Consider the following 18,148-nt stretch of genomic DNA (forward strand, 5'->3'; position numbering starts at 1 on the left):
GTCGAAGAAGAAGAGCACGAAGGCAAGGGGGTGGAGTGTAGTCTATAGTAAATTAGAAACCGTATTGACTTTGGCAACCAGAGCAGAGATATCCAGCATTGAGACAAGAGTGAGAGTGAGGAAGGAGAACGGCAAAGGACGATAGACGACTGGCAAGGATTTGCGACACATCGGATCATCAGTGATACACCCAGAGCAAGAAGACTCGTAAGTAGCCTAAAGATCAGAAAATTACCCACTCAACTTTTGAAAACTGACCGAGAAAAATGTATTAAAGCCATGCCAACCTACCACTACACCGGCAGTACAAAGTGGTCGCTCGTGGTTCAGTGACTTATGAACGACCTACATAAATGGAGCAATCCGTCATTTATGACCAAAGCAATTAGGATAATAATATAGTAATTGCCTCATTGATTTAGTCGAATGTATTGCTCATGACAGTTTGCTGTATGAATAGAACTGTGCACAATATTGCCGATTGATAAAGACTGCATGCCTGCGATACAAACTGCATCCGCCCTCACCAGACTGTTCTCCAGTTAGCGTTTCCTCGGCGTAGTCTAGTCTACTATGTGTTTACATAAGGGGCTATAATATAGTAATATGTGCAAAACCACTATTGAGTGCACTTATGTCTTCAAATCTTCTGGTAGCATATGGTATATATTTGCTGTGGCAGATGCAGTAGTGGAACCACTGAAGACATCAAACCATGAAATAACACATGGAATCATGTAGTAACCAAAAAAGTGTTAAACAAATCAAAATATATTTTAGGTTCTTCAAAGTAGCCACCCTTTGCCTTGATAACAGCTTTGCACACTCTTGGCATTCTCTCAACCAGCTTCACCTGGAATGCTTTTCCAACAGTCTTGAAGGAGTTCCCACATATGCTGAGCACTTGTTGGTTGCTTTTCCTTCACTCTGTGGTTCCACTCATCCCAAACCATCTCAATTGGGTTGAGGCCAGGTCATCTGATGCAGCACTCCATCACTCTCCTTCTTGGTCAAATAGCCCATACACAGCCTGGAGGAGTGTTTTGGGTCATTGTCCTGTTGAAAACGAAGCGCAAACCAGATGGGATGGCGTATCACTGCAGAATGCTGTGGTAGCCATTCTGGTTAAGTGTGCCATAAATTCTAAATAAATCACAGACAGTGTCACCAACAAAGCACCATCACACCTCTTCCTCCATGCTTCACAGTGGGAACCACACATGCAGAAATCATCCGTTCACCTACTCTGTCTCACAAAGACACGGCGGTTGGAACCAAAAATCAAAAATTTGGACTCATCAGACCAAAGGATAGATTTCAGCTGGTCTAATGTCCATTGCTCGTATTTCTTGGCCCAAGCAAGTCTCTTCTTCTTATTGGTGTCCATTAGTAGTGGTTTCTTTGCAGCAATTCAGCCATTAAGGTCTGATTCACACAGTCTCCTCTGAACAGTTGATGTTGAGATGTGTCTTACTTGAACTCTGTGAAGCATTTATTTGGGCTGTAATCTGAGGTGCAGTTAACTCTAATGAACTTATCCTCTGCAGCAGAGGTAACTCTGTCTTCCTTTCCTGTGGCAGTCCTCATGAGAGCCAGTTTCATCATAGCGCTTGATGGTTTTTGCGACTGCACTTTATGAAACTTTCAAAGTTCTTGAAATGTTCCGCATTGACTGACCTTCATGTCTTAAAGAAAGGATGAACTGTCGTTTCGCTTTGCTTATTTGAGCTGTTCTTGCCATGATATGGACGTGGTCTTTTACCAAATAGGGCTATCTTCTTTATACCTCCCCTACCTTGTCACGACACAACTGATTGGCTCAAACGCATGAATAAGGAAATAAATTCCACAAATTAACTTTTATCAAGGCACACCTGTTAACTGAAATTAATTCCAGGTGACTACCTTATGAAGCTGGTTGAGAGAATGCCAAGAGTGTGAAAAGCTGTCATCAAGGCAAAGGGTGGCTCCTTTGAAGAATCTAACATATAAAATAGATTTTGATTTAACACTTTTTTTTAACAACATGATTTCACATGTGTTATCACATAGTGTTGATGTCTTCACTATTATTCTACAAGGTAGAAAATAGTTCGAAAAAAAATTGAATGTGTAGGTGTGTCCAAACTTTTGACTGGTAATGTAAATATCTCTATCTCTCCAGAAACCAGATTACTGCATCTTGAGTGAGTAGTTTTGTCCAGGATTTCAGGAGCAGCAGTTCTCTGTCCATCCTTCATTTCTTCAGGATGACAGAGACTGAAGGGAAGTTTGATTTTGCTATCGACCGCGGTGGAACTTTCACCGACGTCTTTGCCCGATTACCTGACGGCCGGGAGAGGGTCCTGAAACTGCTGTCCCACGACCCCCAGAACTACAAAGACGCTCCAACTGAGGGGATCCGCAGGGTTCTGGAGGAGGTGAGATGGCACTCTGGAGAGACGGGGAGAGGAATTAAAGGACGAAGGAATAGACAGATGAGAAAGAGAGGTAGTTTATGGAGAAATGAAGAGAGCAGGAAGAGTAGTTTTAGTTAAAGCTCTGATCTCTTGTGACAAGCTGAGATCAGACATGACGTCAGCAGACCAGAGGTTAACCAGTGCTTAATGTGTGATCCTCTCTAACCCCCCCGCTACATCCTGCTATGTTCACAGGAGACTGGGCAGGCCTTTCCCAGGGAACAGCCTGTGGAGACATCCCTGATTGGCTGGATCAGGATGGGCACCACAGTGGCGACCAATGCCCTGCTAGAGAGGCAAGGAGAGCGGACTGCCCTCCTGGTCACAAAGGGGTTCAAGGATCTGCTGCATATTGGCACCCAAGCCCGGCCAAAGCTCTTCGATTTGGTTAGTGCTTCTCTATGGAATGGAGACAGAGTTGATGCTACAGCACAATAGAGTTTTCCATTGTTTGGGGTGGTGAGGTGGGGGTCACGTCCTGCCTTGTCGGAGACTGACACTAATGTATTGATGAATGAATTATAGCTCACTTGAACAATACCACACCGGCCGTGCTAATGGTACGGTTAACTGAGCACTGATTATACTATACACAAGTGGCAGTCGGCACTTTTCCACTATGTTGCTTGGTAATGGAATAATGTACACTTATCATTGAAGCGTTTCAAATGATTCAGTAATGTTTAGGTAGACTCTTTCACGACAAGTTTATACTAAGCCAACAAAGTTAGTAAGTGATACTTTAAATTAGGATCTAATACTGCTTCAGATAAAGTCCCCAATTTATTGCATCAAGGGTTTGAGAGGCAGAGCTCACAATTGTCTCTGTTTCTTCAAATAATACTTTGACATTGTTCTACTGTGTATACGTGTTTAGTTGTGTTGTAATGGGAGTGTAAGGGTGCACATCTGGAGTGTACCACTGCTCCTCAGTAGGTCTGTGTGAGACCTGTTGGAACTACAGCTGCACCCTCCCATCTCCTGCTGGGCTCACAGTACAGATCTACATTCTGTTACCAGGGACAGGTGGGCCTGTCAGGGAGCGCTAAGTGGTTGGAAGGGATGCAACAGGGACTGAATGAATACACCGTGTACTTACTGGAAGATGTGTGGCAGCATAGAATGAAAAACACACATTGATGCATGTGCATTAACAAACACTCAGTGCAGACACGGAACATGCAGCTGTCTCAGAAAAACTGTTCCATGGGCAGTTAATGGGAGGGTAGGCTATATACTCATGGGGGTTGGTCTTGGAGTTTGTCCCCAGACCTGTGTTCTACTGTTGGTCCGAGTGAACTTTGACTGTCGTAAAGGTCACTGTGGTGACATACTGACCTAGCATATATCCAATGATATTGCAACAGCTTTGTGCTGTCTGCTGCACCTTTGGCACCAGACCCTGCTCTCTGATAATTTTTAGTTGGAGGTCCTAAGATTTATATGTAAGTGATGACTAATACCATTTCCCAACTTTTCCTGTTCCAGGCCAGCTAGGACAGCCAGCTCTTACCCAATATCAACTACCATCATGGATACTGAGTTGTTTTATTAAAATTATAAAGTTGGGAGTCTTGTAGATTATTTGCAAGTTGAAGTATCTTAACTGTGTGTGTGTGTGTGGTGTGTGTGTGTGTGACAGGAGGTGGCTGTTCCAGACGTGCTGTATGAAGAGGTCATTGAGGTTGATGAGAGAGTTGTCCTTAGACAAGATGGCTGCCAGCTACCCAGGAAAGAACCCAAGCGTATTGTCACAGGTAACAGCACTACACAGGAGTAACTCAATAACATGCAGGCCTTCAGCTACACAAACTCTGCTATACAGTGCATTCAGAAAGGATTCAGATCCCTTGACTTTTTCCACATTTTGTTACATTACTGCCCTGTTCTAAAGTTGATTAAATAATATTTCCCCCTCAATATACACACAATACCCCATAATGACAAAGTGAAAACAGGTTTTTAGAATTTTTTGCAAATGTATAAAAAAATACAAAACATACGTTATTTTCATAATTATTCAGACCCTTGGCTATGAGACTTGAAATTGAGCTCAGGTGTATCCTGTTTCCATTGATTATCCTTGAGATGTTTCTAAAACGTGGTTGGAGTCCACCTGTTGTAAATTCAATTGATTGGACGAGGCACAAACCAGTCTAAGGTCCCACAGTTGACAGTGCATGTCAGAGCAAAATCCAAGCCATGAGGTCGAAGGAATTGTAAGTAGAGCTCCGAGACAGGATTGTGTCAAGGCACAGATCTGGGGAAGGGGACCAAAAAATGTCTGCAGCATTGAAGGTCCCCAAGAAAACAGTGGCCTCCATCATTCTTAAATGGAAGAAGTTTGGAACCACCAAGACTCTTCCTAGTGCTGGCCGCCCGGCCAAACTGCGCAATCGGCGGAGAAGGTCCTTGGTCAGGGAGGTGACCAAGAACCCAATAGTCACTTTGACAAAGCTCCAGAGTTCCTCTGTGGAGATGGCAGAACCTTCCAGAAGGACAACCATCTCTGCAGCACTCCACCAATCAGGCCTTTATGGTAGAGTGGCCAGGCGGAAGCCACTCCTCAGTAATAGGCACATGACCACCCGTTTGGAGTTTGCCAAAAGGCACCTAAAAGACTCTTAGACCATGAGAAACAAGATTCGCTGGTCAGATTAAACCAAGATTGAACTCTTTGGCCTGAATGCTCATCACCTGGTCAATATCATCCCTACAGTGAGGCGTGGTGGCAGCATCATGCTGTGGGGATGTTTTTCAGCAGCAGGGACTGGAAGACTAGTCAGGATCGAGGGGGAAAATGAACGGAGCAAAGTACAGAGAGCTCCTTGATGAAAACCTGCTCCAGAGCACTCAGGACCTCAGACTGGGGCAAATGTTCACCTTCCAACAGGACAATGACCCTAAGCACTCAGCCAAGACAACGCAGGACAAGTCTCTGAATGTCCTTGAGTGGCCCGACCAGAGCCCGGACTAGAACCCGATCGAACATCTCTGGAGAGACCTGAAAATAGCTGTGCAGCAACGCTCCCCATCTAACCTAGAAGAGCTTGAGAGGATCTGCAGAGAAGAATGGGAGAAACTCCCCAAATACAGGTGTGCCAAGCTTGTAGCGTTATACCCAAGAAGACGTGAGGCTGTAATCGCTGCTAAAGTTGCTTCAACAAAGTACTGAATAAAGGGTCTGAATACTTACAGTACCAGTCAAAAATTTGGACACCTGCTCATTCAGGGGTTTTCTTTATTTTTACTATTTTCTACATTGTAGAAATAATAGTGAAGACATCAAAACTATGAAATAACACATGTAGAAAATAGTACAAATAAGATAAACCCTTGAATGAGCAGTACCAGTCAACTTTTGACTGGTACTGTATGTAAATGTGATATTTTCCGTTTTGAATTTTTTATAAATTAGCTAAAAATTGTGAACTTGATTTTCCTTTGTCATTATGGGATATTGTGTGGAGAAAAACCAACAAATTATTTAACCGTTTTAGAATAAGGCTGTAATGTAACAAAATGTGGAAAACGTCAAGGGGTCTGAATACTTTCCCATTGCACTGTACGTGTATTTCCACACTATTAGAATAATACTGTGAAAAGGAAGATTTAGTGTAAGAGCTGTTTGAAAAGACCGCGTGAAATGTTTGGGTGGGATGGAATTGTGGCCTGCCTGGTGACATCACCTCTCTGCCAATAACAGCACATTTTCAGTTTTTCCCTCCCCACTCAAACCACTCTCAGATAGTCCTAGTAAAATTCTTTCTTGAGAAATTGTTCTATGCTAATAAGCTATTTGTTTTATATTAAAATGGTCAGAAATAAACAAAGTCACAGTAAGGTACTTCATTATTACCCAGAAATGATTTGATATTGAGATAAAAATGGCTGCATTGGGTCTTTTACCATTTAATCTATTACAATACCCATTTTACAATAAACGAATTATTACACATTTATACACAGAGAGTGCAGTATTCTTGACCATATCCTGTTAGATATGGAAATTATATGGATATGTTTCCTGCTCCTACTGGGGCACAGGCAATGACTGACAAGGAGAGCTTTTTCAACATATACAGTTTTCAGATGCAAAATCCCCACAGGACTATTACCTCCTGTTTGTCAAGTTTATGACAGGTTTGAGTGGTAACTGCTTTGGTTAATAATTTGTATCCACACACACACCTGTCCCTTACCTCTGCCCTGTGTCTCTGTCCTCCAGGCAGTACAGGGGACTCCCTGGAGGTGTGGCGTGAGCTGGACATGCAGCGTGTGGAGGACGATCTGAGAGGAGTCCTGTCCCGGGGGATCCACAGCCTGGCTGTTCTGCTGCTACACTCCTACACGTCAGTATACTGCCAACCCAGACAGCAAGAGTTTCTCCCAGTTTACTATCTTTAAAGATTGTCGTTGTGTGTGTATAGTGCCTGGTGTCAGATGACCTGTTTTTCTTGGTGTGGGATCCCTGTGGTAGATGTGGAAGGTTATGAACAGTCAGTCTGAGAAGGGTAGAGGAAGACTGGGCCTCTTCTCCTTCACTGTGCTTTTTCTCCTGCCATCTAGAAAGTTGAGTTTCTCTCCGTTGTTATATCCACTCTGGGAGTTCTCGTTTATTGACTTACAGGGTTCTTTCTACTCCGTTTCAAACTGTAAAGTAATTTAAAGTCGCTGGATGTAAGTACATTGTAAAGGCACCTTCAGAACTGTCCGGCTTAATGCCAGGTCTGATAACCACATAGCACACAACCTTTCAACAGGAGGGAGAGCACTGAAAGACTTTTCAAGAAAACACTGTACGAGTTAATGAGTTAACTTTGCAGTTTGCCTCACAGTACTAAACTCAGAAACGTCCTCTCACTGTCAACTGCGTTTATTTTCAGCAAACTTAACATGTGTAAATGTTTGTATGAACATAAGATTCAACAACTGAGACATAAACTGAACAAGTTCCACAGAAATGTGACTAACAGAAATGGAATAATGTGTCCCTGAACAAAGGGGGGGTCAAAATCAAAAGTAACAGTCAGTATTTAGTACTGCAGTGCATCTCCTCCTTATGGACTTCACCAGATTTGCCAGTTCTTGCTGTGAGATGTTACCCCACTCTTCCACCAAGGCACCTGCATGTTCCCGGACATTTCTGGGGGGGAATGGCCCTAGCCCTCACCCTCCGATCCAACAGGTCCCAGACGTGCTCAATGGGATTGAGATCCGGGCTCTTCGCTGGCCATGGCAGAACACTGACATTCCTGTCTTGCATGTCACACACAGAACGAGCAGTATGGCTGGTGGCATTGTCATGCTGGAGGGTCATGTCAGGATGAGCCTGCAGGAAGGGTACCACATGAGAGAGGAGGATGTCTTCCCTGTATCGCACAGCGTTGAGATCGCCTGCAATGACAACAAGCTCAGTCCGATGATGCTGTGACACACCGCCCCAGACCATGACGGACCCTCCACCTCCAAATTGATCCCGTTCCAGAGTACAGGCCTCGATGTAACGCTCATTCCTTCGACGATAAACGCAAATCCGACCATCACCCCTGGTGAGACAAAACCGCGACTCGTCAGTGAAGAGCACTTTTTGCCAGTCCAGCAACGGTGGGTTTGTGCCCATAGGCGACGTTGTTGCCGGTGATGTCTGGTGGGGACCTGCCTTACAACAGGCCTACAAGCCCTTAGTCCAGCCTCTCTCAGCCTATTGCGGACAGTCTGAGCACTGATGGAGGGATTGTGCGTTCCTGGTGTAACTCGGGCAGTTGTTGTTGCTGTCCTGTACCTGTCCCACAGATGTGATGTTTGGATGTACCGATACTGTGCAGGTGTTTTTACACATGGTCTGCCACTGCGAGGACGATCAGCTGTCTGTCCTGTCTCCCTGTAGCGCTGTCTTAGGCGTCTCACAGTACGGACATTGCAATTTATTTCCCTGGCCACATCTGCAGTCCTCATGCCTCCTTGCAGCATGCCTAAGGCACATTCACGCAGATGAGCAGGGACCCTAGGCATCTTTCTTTTGGTGTTTTTCAGAGTCAGTAGAAAGGCCTCTTTTAGTGTCCTAAGTTTTCATAACTGTGACCTTAATTGCCTACCGCCTGTAAGCTGTTAGTGTCTTAACGACCATTCCACAGGTGCATGTTCATTTATTGTTTATAGTTTATTGAACAAGCATGGGAAACAGTGTTTAAACCCTTTACAATGAAGATCTGTGAAGTTATTTGGATTTTTACGAATGATCTTTGAAAGACATTGTCTTGAAAAAGGGGACGTTTCTTTTTTTGCTGAGTTTATATGTTGGAGAGGAACATAATGGAATGAATCTGATGTGAGAACTCCTCTCTCTCTCTCTCTGTATGTCAGGTGGTCTGCCCATGAGAAGGCTGTTGGGTCATTGGCGCGCAGGCTGGGTTTCACCCAGGTGTCCCTGTCCAGTGAGGTCATGCCCATGGTGAGGGCAGTGCCACGCGGGTACACCGTATGCGCCGATGCCTACCTCACACCTAAAATCCGCCAGTACTTGAAAGGCTTCACCTCTGGCTTCAGAGGTGGACTGGAGGTTAGTCAGTGTTTTTGTAAATAAATATGTGTTTTATTATGTAAACATAATGTTGTGTAGCTGTATTTACTGAGCACTCATAGGTGTGCAGAGAGATCATACTCTTATTGGTCACATTCTGTATAGCTACACACCTTGAAATGACTGCCTCTCTCAACCTCCTGTACTCCCTCCGCCTCTCTCTCTCAACTGTAGGGTGTGAGTGTTCTCTTCATGCAGTCTGATGGAGGTCTCACCCCCATGGAGCAGTTCTGTGGGTCCCGGGCTGTGCTGTCTGGGCCCGCGGGGGGTGTGGTGGGCTACGCCATCACCTCCTACAGCCAGACAGAGAACAAGCCCGTCATTGGGTTCGACATGGGGGGTGAGGAGGAGCACAGGATGTAGTGGGGGGGGCACAATGGAAAAGAAGGAAACAGCTAAAGGGGGGGAGGGGCCATATGCAGCCTATATAGCATGAGGACAGGGGAAGAGGGTAAAGGCGTCAGCATGCTTCTGTTCAGTTGGCGGCTAGCTGAAGTTGTCTAGATGAACTGAACGAGTGTACTCGCATAATCCCTTTAAAAGACCTTTGCATGAAAAATGAGAAAAAAGCACAAATACTACTGTTTGTCCATTTTGAGACTCCGTAGCCAGTATATACTTCCTCCAAAGAGTCAGAATTAATCGAAGATGACTCACGAAATCTGTGATTAATTTTGACCTTTTTGGCGAGGATCTTAGTCGCGCATTTTTACATCTAAGATGTTTGTTGCAGTATTTCTCAATGAAAACATTTGCATGAAAATGAGTTGAATGACAACAAAGACTTTATTGAAGAATCCCTACTGTTGACCAATCATCGACAAATAGACTTTGACTACCTGTCACGAGAATTTTGCTATCTCAATGGTTGAACTCAACTATCACTCAAGCTTTGACCAATTCCCAGAGGTTGTAAGGCTCTGGTTAATGAAGAATTAGACAAAGTCCCAGTCTGCAATAGATTTATTTATTTATTTATTTTATTTAACCTTTATTTAACCAGGTAGGCAAATTGAGAACACGTTCTCATTTACAATTGCGACCTGGCCAAGATAAAGCAAAGCAGTTCGACACATACAACAACACATAGTTACACATGGAGTAAAACAAACATATAGTCAATAATACAGTGAAAAAAAAAAAATAAGTCTATATACAATGTGAGCAAGTGAGGTGAGATAAGGGAGGTGAAGGCAAACAAATATATGTATAAATAAATAGAAAATATAAAAGGCCATGGAGGCGAAGTGAGTACAACACAGCAAGTAAAATAAAAACTAAAAAAAAACAATGGAATGGTTGGTTTTGCAGTGGAAGAAAGTGGCAAAGTAGAGACAGAAATAATGGGGTGCAAAGGAGCAAAATAAATTAATAAATAAATACAGTAGGTAAAGAGGTAGTTGTTTGGGCTAAATTGTAGATGGGTTATGTACAGGTGAGTAATCTATGAGCTGCTCTGACAGCTGGTGCTTAAAGCTAGTGAGGGAGATAGGTGTTTCCAGTTTCAGAGATTTTTGTAGTTCGTTCCAGTCATTGGCAGCAGAGAACTGGAAGGAGAGGCGTCCAAAGGAAAATTGGTTTTGGGGGTGACTAGAGAGATATACCTGCTGGAGGCGCGTGCTACAGGTAGGTGCTGCTATGGTGACCAGCGAGCTGAGATAAGGGAGCTTTACCTAGCAGGGTCTTGTAGATGACCTGGAACCAGTGGGTTTGGCGACGAGTATGAAGCGAGGGCCAGCCAACGAGAGTGTACAGGTCCGCAGTGGTGGGTAGTATATGGGGCTTTGGTGACAAAACGGATGCACTGGTGATAGACTGCATCCAATTTATTGAGTAGGGTTTTGGAGGCTATTTTGTAAATGACATCACCGAAGTCGAGGATTGGTAGGATGGTCAGTTTTACAAGGGTATGTTTGGCAGCATGAGTAAAGGATGCTTTGTTGCGGAATAGGAAGCCAATTCTAGATTTGACTTTGGATTGGAGATGTTTGATGTGAGACTGGAAGGAGAGTTTACAGTCTAACCAGACACCTAGGTATTTGTAGGTGTCCACATATTCTAAGTACTGATCTGATAGATCAGTCCTTTATTCAGAGAGCGCTCTGTCTTCAAAATGAGAACACAATCTTTTTATAGCACACACACACACACAAATGAACTCACCTCAGTAGAAACTCCACCTCTCTTTAGGTGGGCTGTATTTTTCCACAGTTCACATACCTTGTTTATCACACTTCTGCAACATGTTTCATCATCTTCTGCAAGCCGTTTCTAACAGTTTTTCTCCCTAGGATGGGAAGGCCTCTTTCCAGTTATTAGTTTCACCATTATCACAAGTCGACAGTTCAGTTGTCCTTGAATGTCTCAACTATACCCTGCTCATATTGCGAAATAGTAACACAATGGCCTAGTCTTAAAAAGTCTAGTCACACACATTATTGGATTATGACTCTAACACATTTCATACAATTATATGGTTTCAGGGTGGAATACTTTAGTCATTATCTTAAACATACAAATTCTTCTATTACTACTGACTTTGGCTTGCCTCCCTGAAAAAAAATTGTGTGCCTGGATAGCTGAAAAAACCCTTACCGATGTCCAAAACGAACGAAAACATCACAAAATGTTGTCATAATATATACACAAACTCTTCCAAACTGTTTCGGCTGGGTAGCATGCGGACGCCTTAAAGGGTTGCTGACTTTGAGAGAGAGAGAGAGAGGTGTGAACTAAAGGGTTTAAAAGGAAACAATCATAGCAGGAAGCAGGAATGGTACTGATGGATGTTAGACAAAGGCTTCTTTGAAGCCCTTGATGACTAAATCTCACATTAATTGCTGATACTGGGCTGATGAAGTCCTAGCGTTCCATCATTTAGGGAAACTTTGGCTCTTTTACACTTCATGCCCCTAACAGCTACTCTGGGCCACTCTGTGCCCCCTTTAGGCACGTCTACAGATGTGAGTCGCTACGCGGGTCACTATGAGCACGTGTTTGAGGCCACCACGGCCGGCGTCACCCTGCAGGCCCCACAGCTAGACATCAACACCGTAGCAGCAGGCGGTGGCTCCCGCCTCTTCTTCAGGTCAGTCAGGACAACAGGTTCACACATAGTATGAATATGGACTTTCAGCATACTGTATGTTTACATAGACTTCACTGTACACAGTCTGTTGCTTGGAGGTCTGGGAAGTATAATATCCATTTTCTCGTGTTTGTAATTTATGCTCAGACTGTTCTGCCATATCTAAATCATTAACCCACAGTTACTACCTATGAACCCATTAGACAAACATTGGATGGCAATGTATAACTTCCACAGGGAATGACTGTGTATGTGGTGGAAGTCAATCTAGTCCGGTCAGTCTACAGGGAGGGAAATGTGACATTATAGTCATGACCCCATAAATCTCCCCTCTTTGTTCCCAGGTCAGGGATGTTTGTTGTGGGGCCAGAGTCAGCTGGTGCCCATCCAGGACCAGCCTGCTACAGAAAGGGTAGGAATACTGCCCCCCACCCCGTCCCTCTCTCTGTCCCTCTCTCTGTCTCACACACATTCTCCTCTTCTTTCCTCTCCTTTTCTCTGTTGAATAGAGCTGTTACCCTTTTTCTCCCTGGTACAGATTTCTATCCTTAATCCGTTCCACTCAGTTAAATTAAAATGTACAGACATTTTAACATCTGTATGGCCGAAGCTTTTCCCTCTCTGGTCCCTTTCCGCTACCCCATCTCTAGAAAGATGGTGTGGCCGAGGGGGAAGGCTTAAAAAAGTTGGAATAACTCCCAAATTCCAACAGAAATGCGAGATTATGTAACAGCTCTAGATACAGCTCAAGTGAAGTACTGTAGTAACCTACAACACCATTTAGTTTTCTCCTGCTACTGTTGGTATGGTATGACTCCTGATGTGGAAGTGTGCTATTTATAGTATTGCCTATATTCTGAACACTTATGGTTTGGTAATACTACAGAGAAGACATCAATCTGTGAGTTGTGGTGTGGTCAAAGGCCTGGTGTAATGTCCAGGTATTCCTATATGATCTTCATAGGTGGTCCTCTGACTGTGACGGATGCCAACCTGGCTCTGGGCCGCCTGCTCCCCTCCTTCTTCCCCAGGATCTTTGGTCCTGGAGAGGACGAGCCTCTGTCCAGCGAGGAAACCATGGAGCACTTCCAACAGCTCACCCGCGAGATCAACCACTTCCTCTCCACCAACCAATCCCAGAGCAGCGCCAACGGAAGCGCCCATTCAAACAACAGCAAGGTCATGAGCGGCAAATCAGAGATGAGCATGGAGGAGGTTGCTATGGGTTTTATCAGAGTGGCCAACGAGGCCATGTGTCGTCCAATCAGAGCACTGACACAGGTATTGATGGGAGGGATTATATTGATGTGTTTGTTTTGTGTAGTATGGTGTTTCACTAGAGACATTTGTTGAAATACTTGAATTAGTCCCATTTAAACATTCAAAATGAGCAGTGGAGTTTGTTGTTAGACTACAGCAGTGGAGTTTGTTGTTAGGCTACAGCAGTGGAGTTTGTTGTTAGGCTACAGCAGTGCTCTGATGTTGCTGATAATTCCACCATTCCATGTTGAACAGAAGTTTCTGCTGCCTTTTCCAAAGACTCTCTTGCTCTCTCTCCCCCTGTCGCTTGCCCTCTGTCTTTCTGTGTAGGCTAAGGGACATGACACCTCTCAGCATGTGTTGGCATGTTTCGGTGGAGCAGGTGGGCAACATGCGTGTGCCATCGCACAAGCTTTAGGTATGAAGACCGTCTTCATTCACAAGTGAGTCCTGTTTCCTGTCTACACATGTCTGAGTAGGGAGTGAGTTTAGTACACAGGTGGTTGTGTATTCCAAGGAGGGACAGGTGGAGAAGGAGAAAGTGAGGGTGAGCGAGAGAGGCTGGCATGAAAATGCCAGGCTTGTGTTTGGCCAGGGAAAACAGGTGCCTAGGAGGTTGTTGGTTCCTATTGCGATGTCATTTGACAGTTTGATCCGTTACTGTACATTTACATTTTAGTCATTTAGCAGACACTCTTATCCAGAGAGACTTACATTTAGGGCATTCAGCTAGGTGGGACAACCTCAGTCATAATAAGTACATTTTCCTCAATAAAGTAGCGAACAGTCAGTGCTAGTAGGGGGAAAAGTCAAGTGTGAGCGAATCTTATTCAATTATTCACAGCTGTAAGGGCTGCCGAAGGTGCTTTCACCTAGTGTTAGCTCTGGTCTGTGAAGACCTACACAATCAAAACATATTTTTCTTTATTCTTTGTTATCTATAACTTTCTTTCACTTTGTAAATGTGGAGTAGGTTGTGTATATCTCTCTAGAATAAAAAAATAAAAAATTGAATCCCTTTTTAGATAAGTCAGCAAAATGTGAAGACTGCAAGGAGTGTGTAGACTTTCACTAGACGCTGTGTATTATAGTGTATAAGTTAGCGTTAGGTACATTTCCCTTCTCTCACCCTTAGATGAAATGAGTGCTGAGAGATTAGTGCTTTTTAAAGTCGGTTCGAAGAAAAAACATCACTTTTCGACTTCGGTTTCAATAAAACATAAAAAAATATATATTGTGAATGATTTGATTTCTCTCTAGAGAAGCGGCATGTTGGGCTCACAAAAACCCCAAACTAAGTTGAATTCAAGTAATTGAAACGACGTCAGTCAGTTAGTTGTTTAATAACAAAAAATAAATAAATTGGTTAATCGCTCAGCACTAGATTAAATAAAACTCAATCAATGTTCCTCCTTCTTCTCTTTAGGTGTTACATAAGTTTATTGAAAAATAAAATAGTACATCTCTCCATCTGTCTCTCTCGGTCCCAGGTACAGTGGTGTGTTGTCGGCCTACGGCCTGGCGCTGGCTGACGTGGTGGAGGAGGTCCAAGAGCCGTGCTCTCTGCAGTACAACCCTCGCTCCTTCTCTGAGCTGGACCACAGGGTGGAGCAGCTGACCCAGCGCTGTACAGAGACCCTGAGAGACCGCGGCTTCAGCAGGTCAGACACATGAGCACTCACACACACACACACTCTTTTCAATCGTATGGGTTCTATAATTAAGAAATATGGCCCGAGGAGGTGTGGTATATGGCCAGTATACCACGGTTAAGGGCTGTTCTTATTCCACGACGCTATGCAGAGTGCCTTGATACAGCCTTTAGCCGTGGTATATTGGCCATATACCACAAACCCCTGAGATGCCTTATTGCTTTTATAAACTGGTTACCAACATAATTAAAACAGTGAAAAGTTATTTTGGGTCATAACGGTGGTATACAGTCTGATATACCACAGCTTTCAGCCAATCAGCATTCAGGGCTCAAACCACCCGTTTATAATTAAGAATGAACCAATGCTTTCTTGTCTCTCTTTTTCTCTCAGCTCTCAGATAACCACTGAGGTTTTCCTCCACCTGCGTTACGAGAAAACAGACTGTGCTCTCATGGTGACAGCCACAGGTTACCCCGGCAACGCTCGGTCTTGTAAGTCAGGGGACTTCCGTAGTGCCTTCACTAAGCGGTGAGCACATGAACCTTCCCCTCACTATGTTCCTTCATGATAACAACCAATGATCTTACGTCTACAACCATCGCACGGAGCCCTCATGTTCCCTCTGTACCCCTGCATCCCTCTCTCTCCTTCCCAGCTACCTGCAGGAGTTTGGCTTCACCATCCCAGACCGGCCAATCATGGTGGATGACATCAGAGTCAGGGGCTCTGGGAAGTCCGGAATCAAATCTGTGACCAACACCAAGATGGGATCTGGAATTCTCAAAGCCACTACGGTAAAGAGATTAGTATTTTGAGTCACAAATCATCACAAGCACGGTTTCCTTACTGTAAATCTCAAAGTAATGTCACTTTTTTCACCTGTGTTTACGGGGCTGTGAATACAGTCTCCTTTTATGTGAGTAACAAGTAGTATTACAGTATATTTAATGTATGGCTCCATCCAGGGATCCTCACAAATATATCCTCTTTTCCATCCCTAAGATAACCAAGTGTTACTTTGAGGACGGTTACCTGGATACCAGTGTTTACCTGTGGGAGGAGTTGACATGTGACCAAAATATCCCCGGTCCAGCCATCATCATAGACAAGAACAGGTGTGTATTTGTCATGCTGTATCACTTAAGTGTCGAGAAGGGACAAGGGACAAGGCTACCTTGGAGTATTTACAAATAATGACATTGCAAATACTAAATTCAGATTAGTTTTCAAGCCTAAAATAGCCACTGAATTACACCCGTTGGGTTAGATTATGCTGGCATTCTATAGACCGGTGGTTCTCAATCCTGGTCCTGGGGACCTAAAGGGGTGACCATTTTTGTTTTTTCCCTGAGCACTACACACCTGATTCAAATCATCAACTCTTCATCAGGCTTTGATGATTTGAATCAGGTATGTAGTGCTAGGGCAAAAACAAAAAAAATTCACCCCTTTGGGTCCCCAGGACCAGGACTGAGAACCACTGCTATAGACCAGAGTAATGTCCTCTGTAAGTACTGTTTTAGACAGTGTCATTGGGTTGTTTCCTCGCAGCACCATCCTGGTGGAGCCCAGCTGTGTGGCCCATCTGACAGAAGGGGGCGATGTGTGCATCGCCGTGGGCTCCGACCCCCACTGCCTCCTGGGAACTGAACTCAACACTGTGCAGCTCTCCATCTTCTCCCATCGCTTCATGAGCATCGCAGGTCCGTTAGTACCCAGGGAGGAGGGACCGAGGGATGGGGGTGGGAAAGAGGAGGGTGGGGAGGATAGTGTGAAAACGGACAGAGGATAACCGGTGGATAGCTGAGAGGGAAATGGATGTGAGTCGAGGATGCAGAAAAATTAGGGATAGGGAGTGTCAAACTTATCATGGAGAAAATCATTGCCATTTACAGTTGAAGTCGGAAGTTTATACACCTTAGCCAAATACATTTTAAACTCAGTTTGTCACAATTCCTGACATTTAATCCAAGTAAAAATTCCCTGTTTTAGGTCAGTTTGGATTACCACTTTATTTTAAGAATGTGAAATGTCAGAATAATAGTAGAGAGAATGATTTATTTCAGCTTTTATTTCTTTCATCACATTCTCAGTGGGTCAGAAGTTTACATACATTCAATTAGTATTTGGTAGCATTGCCTTTAAATTGTTTAACTTGGGTCAAACGTTTTGGGTAGCCTTCCACAAGCTTCCCACAATGAGTTGGGTGAATTTTGGCCCATTCCTCCTGACAGAGCTGGTGTAACTGAGTCAGTTTGTAGGCCTCCTTGCTCGCACACGCTTTTTCAGTTCTGTCCACAAATTTTCTATAGGATTGAGGTCAGGGCTTTGTGATGGCCACTCCAATACCTTGACTTTGTTGTCCTTAGCCATTTGCCACAACTTTGGAAGTATGTTTGGGGTCATTGTCCATTTGGAAGACCCATTTATGACCAAGCTTTAACTTCCTGACTGATGTCTTGAGATGTTGCTTCAATATATCCACATAATTTTCCATCCTCATGATGCCATCTATTTTGTGAAGTGCACCAGTCCCTCCTGCAGCAAAGCACCCCCAAAACATGACGCTGCCACCCCCGTGCTTCACGGTTGGGATGGTGTTCTTCAGCTTGCAAGCGTCCCCCTTTTTCCTCCAAACATAACGATGGTCATTATGGCCAAAGAGTTCTATTTTTGTTTCATCAGACCAGAGGAAATTTCTCCAAAAAGTCTTTGTCCTCATGTGCAGTTGCAAACCGTAGTCTGCCTTTTTTAGGAGCAGTGGCTTCTTCCTTGCTGAGCGGCCTTTAAGGTTATGTCGATATAGGACTCGTTTTACTGTGGATGTAGATACTTTTGTACCTGTTTCCTCCAACATCTTAACAAGGTCCTTTGCTGTTGTTCTGGGATTGATTTGCGCTTTTCGCACCAAAGCCTCTAGGAGACAGAATGCGTCTCCTTCCTGAGCGGTATGACGGCTGCGTAGTCCCATGGTGTTTATACTTGCGTACTATTGTTTGTACAGTCGTGGCCAAAGGTTTTGAGAATGACACAAATATTAATTTCCACAAAGTTTGCTGCTTCAGTGTCTTTAGATATTTTTGTCAGATGTTACTATGGAATA

At 44.1% G+C, this 18,148-nt stretch overlaps 1 protein-coding gene across 2 annotated transcripts in view; it reads left to right on the top strand.

Moving 5' to 3' along the window:
* The window catches only part of oplah (5-oxoprolinase, ATP-hydrolysing), a 24,446-nt gene continuing 6,298 nt past the window's right edge, over positions 1–18,148 (top strand). Inside the window, exons 1-16 of one of the 2 annotated variants that reach the window (XM_023999886.2) lie at positions 1–207; positions 2,165–2,420; positions 2,655–2,846; positions 4,102–4,216; positions 6,688–6,811; positions 8,826–9,021; positions 9,217–9,382; positions 11,992–12,130; positions 12,475–12,542; positions 13,095–13,411; positions 13,721–13,833; positions 14,881–15,051; positions 15,436–15,573; positions 15,701–15,839; positions 16,048–16,160; positions 16,597–16,748. In XM_023999886.2, coding sequence (XP_023855654.1) covers positions 2,250–2,420; positions 2,655–2,846; positions 4,102–4,216; positions 6,688–6,811; positions 8,826–9,021; positions 9,217–9,382; positions 11,992–12,130; positions 12,475–12,542; positions 13,095–13,411; positions 13,721–13,833; positions 14,881–15,051; positions 15,436–15,573; positions 15,701–15,839; positions 16,048–16,160; positions 16,597–16,748 — 2,314 coding nt within the window. In that variant the 5' untranslated portion in view covers positions 1–207; positions 2,165–2,249. The remainder of the gene's footprint in view (positions 208–2,164; positions 2,421–2,654; positions 2,847–4,101; positions 4,217–6,687; positions 6,812–8,825; positions 9,022–9,216; positions 9,383–11,991; positions 12,131–12,474; positions 12,543–13,094; positions 13,412–13,720; positions 13,834–14,880; positions 15,052–15,435; positions 15,574–15,700; positions 15,840–16,047; positions 16,161–16,596; positions 16,749–18,148) is intronic. The other variant, XM_023999885.2, reaches the window with a different exon arrangement.

This window comes from Salvelinus sp. IW2-2015, linkage group LG14, assembly GCF_002910315.2.
Source record: "Salvelinus sp. IW2-2015 linkage group LG14, ASM291031v2, whole genome shotgun sequence".
Lineage (NCBI taxonomy): Eukaryota > Metazoa > Chordata > Actinopteri > Salmoniformes > Salmonidae > Salvelinus > Salvelinus sp. IW2-2015.